Source organism: Haplochromis burtoni, unplaced genomic scaffold (assembly GCF_018398535.1).
Source record: "Haplochromis burtoni strain Fernald_Lab_line unplaced genomic scaffold, NCSU_Asbu1 Contig_753, whole genome shotgun sequence".
NCBI classification, from domain to species: Eukaryota; Metazoa; Chordata; class Actinopteri; order Cichliformes; family Cichlidae; genus Haplochromis; species Haplochromis burtoni.
In genome coordinates this window covers 97,730-100,792 of record NW_024583114.1, presented here as the reverse complement: position 1 = coordinate 100,792, position 3,063 = coordinate 97,730, and the positions used below count along the sequence as shown (strand labels likewise).

General features: G+C 47.1%; 1 protein-coding gene across 1 annotated transcript; it reads left to right on the top strand.

Moving 5' to 3' along the window:
* The first annotated feature begins 1 nt into the window (after position 1).
* Positions 2–2,556, top strand: LOC102296581 (eukaryotic translation initiation factor 4E type 2). Its single transcript, XM_042215548.1, has 4 exons — positions 2–181; positions 777–858; positions 1,490–1,624; positions 1,807–2,556. Exons 1-4 carry the CDS (start codon positions 165–167, stop codon positions 1,996–1,998), a joined length of 426 nt encoding a protein of 141 aa, XP_042071482.1. The 5' UTR covers positions 2–164; the 3' UTR covers positions 1,999–2,556.
* Positions 2,557–3,063: the final 507 nt, after the last annotated feature.

Below are 3,063 nucleotides of genomic sequence, written 5' to 3'. Positions count from 1 at the left end.
ACGCGCCTTCCGTCCACTGTTCCGCCGTAAGCATGCGCATTGGCAGAAGCCGTCACCGCAGTCCAGTGTGTTGAGTAGAAGCCGAGTAGGGACAATAGATTAAAAATAGAAAAGTACAGGTGATACAGGCGGAGATAAGGAGCAGAACGAGAGACGGAGGAGAGATGGATCAGTTGGAGCGGTAAGGCTCACCTTTGACCCGGAAATAACTGCAGATAACGCTCGAGCACGTAGAGCTAGCATCCAGTGTGATTCATTCAAACTTTATTTAAACAGACTGCGTGAAATAAGAGTTAGCCGTTAACAACAGCGTTTTTATCCAGGCAGTCGGGGTCTAAACTTTATTGACACAGCCTCCCTGAACAGTCCGTTTGTTTCGGAGCGTGAGACGGTCGCGTGCGCTGTTGTGTACAAGTGAGAGGACCTGTGGAGGTGTGACGTCAGCGCAGGGCTCCGTCTTTTAAATGGAGTTTAGGAAGGACATGTGAGATAAAGGGGCGACTTCACCTGTGAGTAGTGACGGTGCGGTGTGTCGAATCTTTCCAGCCAATGGTTTCGGTCGCACGAAGCCCCGTTTAACAGCTCACTGCTGCCATCTGCTGGTCGTTCGATGTACAGCAGCCCTGCTGTGATAACACATGCAGGCTACACATCAGTGGAAAAGCAAACGTAAAGATGACTCAAGCATTTTAGCTGTTCGTCCACCATAAACCATGGGCACGTCCCTCAGGTGACACCTGGGATTACCTGCTGAGTACTTCCTGTTTGTCTTTCAGTCCCCAAGATGACAACGCACAGGAGACAGATTGTCACGTTGACAATGCCGATGGAAACAACAACAACAACAACCGGCGCAAGGTAACCTGTTCCTCTGTTTTACCTGGTTACCTGTTCACGTCGTGCTCACCTGTGTCTGTAGGCACGTGATGTTATCCCAGGTGGAAGTCTCGCTGAGACACGTGGCGTTAGAGGACAGACAACAGTTGTGTTTGTGGATATATGACTGACTGTAATTATGCATGAAATCCTCACATCTCTGTCAGATTAAACTGTTTGAACATTATAAGTGCTTTATAAAAACAGTGTCACGTGACTTTGCTGACAGGCAGCTAAAAGTGTTGTTTAATGTTCCTGTTGGAACTTTTGTATCGCCGCATAAATAAGAGTCATAAAACTCAGCACTTACTTGTTTACTCTGCGGCCGCCCCACTTTATCCTCTGCTGTGCTATGAATCCTGGGATATGATGTGCCAACCCACATCATAACCCATCCTTGAAATCTGAGGGAAAGGACGACGCATTTGCAGCAGCCTTCGATTCAGGACCGCCTTCGTCACGTCACTGTGACGTAATCGGCCTTCAAACGCGGCCTCTGAAGGACGCAGGCCCTGACTTGGCACACACCTTGAGTTTAGACACTCTTAAAACCCTCAGACTGTGAGGACCTGATTGGTCAGCAGCTGTGATGTGTGTGTTTTGTAACCTGCAGACGGTGTGTCCAGGTGCAGGTGAGCACCCCCTGCAGTATAACTACACCTTCTGGTACAGCAGGAGGACCCCGAGTCGTCCCGCCAGCTCTCTGAGCTACGAGCAGAACATACGACAGATCGGCACCGTGGCCTCGGTACGTATGGACAGCTTTCTGTGAGGACACGCCTCCTCTGAGACCACACCCCGTCAGCTTTACTGATAGTTTCAGTCTGACACGATTTTATTTCTTCTCTCTCTGATTCAGTCACATGATCAGTCTGACCGGATCAGTAAGTCTGTGCGATCGATCGTTCTGATAACCAATAATGTGTTCAGGTGGAGCAGTTCTGGAGGTTTTACAGTCATCTGGTGAGGCCAGGCGACCTGAGCGGGCACAGCGACTTCCACCTGTTCAAGGAGGGCATCAAACCCATGTGGGAGGTAACTAAGTACCCAGTACTCCTGCAGTACTCCTGCAGTACTCGTGTAGGACAGATTTGTGCTGCTCAAATGAAAGTACAACAATAAAATCATCAGACACACAACACATGCAGGGCTGCAGTGACATCACCACGAACCAGACACGCCTGTGTTAGGCCACACCCACACCAAGAAAGTACTAATGAAGGAAGCATCAATGAATTCTTAGTGAAGTGCTGATGAAGATCAGGGGTATCCATCCGTCCTCCTTCACTGGGGGGCAGGTCACGGGGCAGTAGCCTGAGCGTACCAGACCTCCCTCCTGCTGGCCGCCTCCTGGAGAACACGACAAGCGCACCTTGCCCAGGAGGCTGAGCTCTCTCTTCACCACCATGGACCGGTGCAGCATCACTGCAGCCGCTCCAGTGCGCGCTGGAGGACACCACCTGATGAAACCAACAGAACCAATCTGCACCAAAGCCAGAGACGAGATTCTTGGCTGCGCCTGTAAATTCTGTACGTAAAGATTCTGAACAGAATGGGTGAGAGTACCATGTCCCACCAGGAACTAGTCCTGCCTACTGATGGCTCTGCGGACCAAGTTCTTGCAGTGGTTGCTTAAGGATTAAATGGCCCGTAGTACAGCGATGGGCCCCTGTAGGGCTGCTCGATTATGGCAAAAATGATAATCACGATTATTTTCACTGAAATTGAGATCACGATTATTTGACGATATTTATTTAACCCTTTAAGACCTACTATAGAACCAAGTCCACCAGAGCTTATATTATTTTTTTTTACATGTTGTAGTGCCATTTGTGGGAGCATTTCAAGTTGCTATACATCAATACGACTGTTATAGCCCATATTGTAATAATATGTATGCATTAAGTGCATAGTAATTACATAAATTGCAAAAAAGTGCAATAAACTACACAAAAAATTGAAAATCGCTTTTGTTTTGTTTACAGATATTTCTACTTTGAGAAATTTAAGAGGCTTATCCCTCAAAACTTTAAATACAATAAAGTTGCAAAAAATAGTTTCCCACCACAGGAAATTTTATTTGAGTGTCTTCATAGTTTTATTTTGGAGATACAGCAATTTTTATATACTGCAGGAAAAACAAAAAACAATCCTATGATGCAAATTTGCAAAGAAAACAGCAGGTGC

What these genes read in the sequence shown, in the direction of transcription:
- LOC102296581 (XM_042215548.1), top strand. An exon ending in ACAACAACAACCGGCGCAAG is followed by an intron (nt 859 to 1,489) that starts GTAACCTGTTCC and finishes TGTAACCTGCAG; the next exon opens with ACGGTGTGTCCAGGTGCAGG. An exon ending in AGATCGGCACCGTGGCCTCG is followed by an intron (nt 1,625 to 1,806) that starts GTACGTATGGAC and finishes TAATGTGTTCAG; the next exon opens with GTGGAGCAGTTCTGGAGGTT.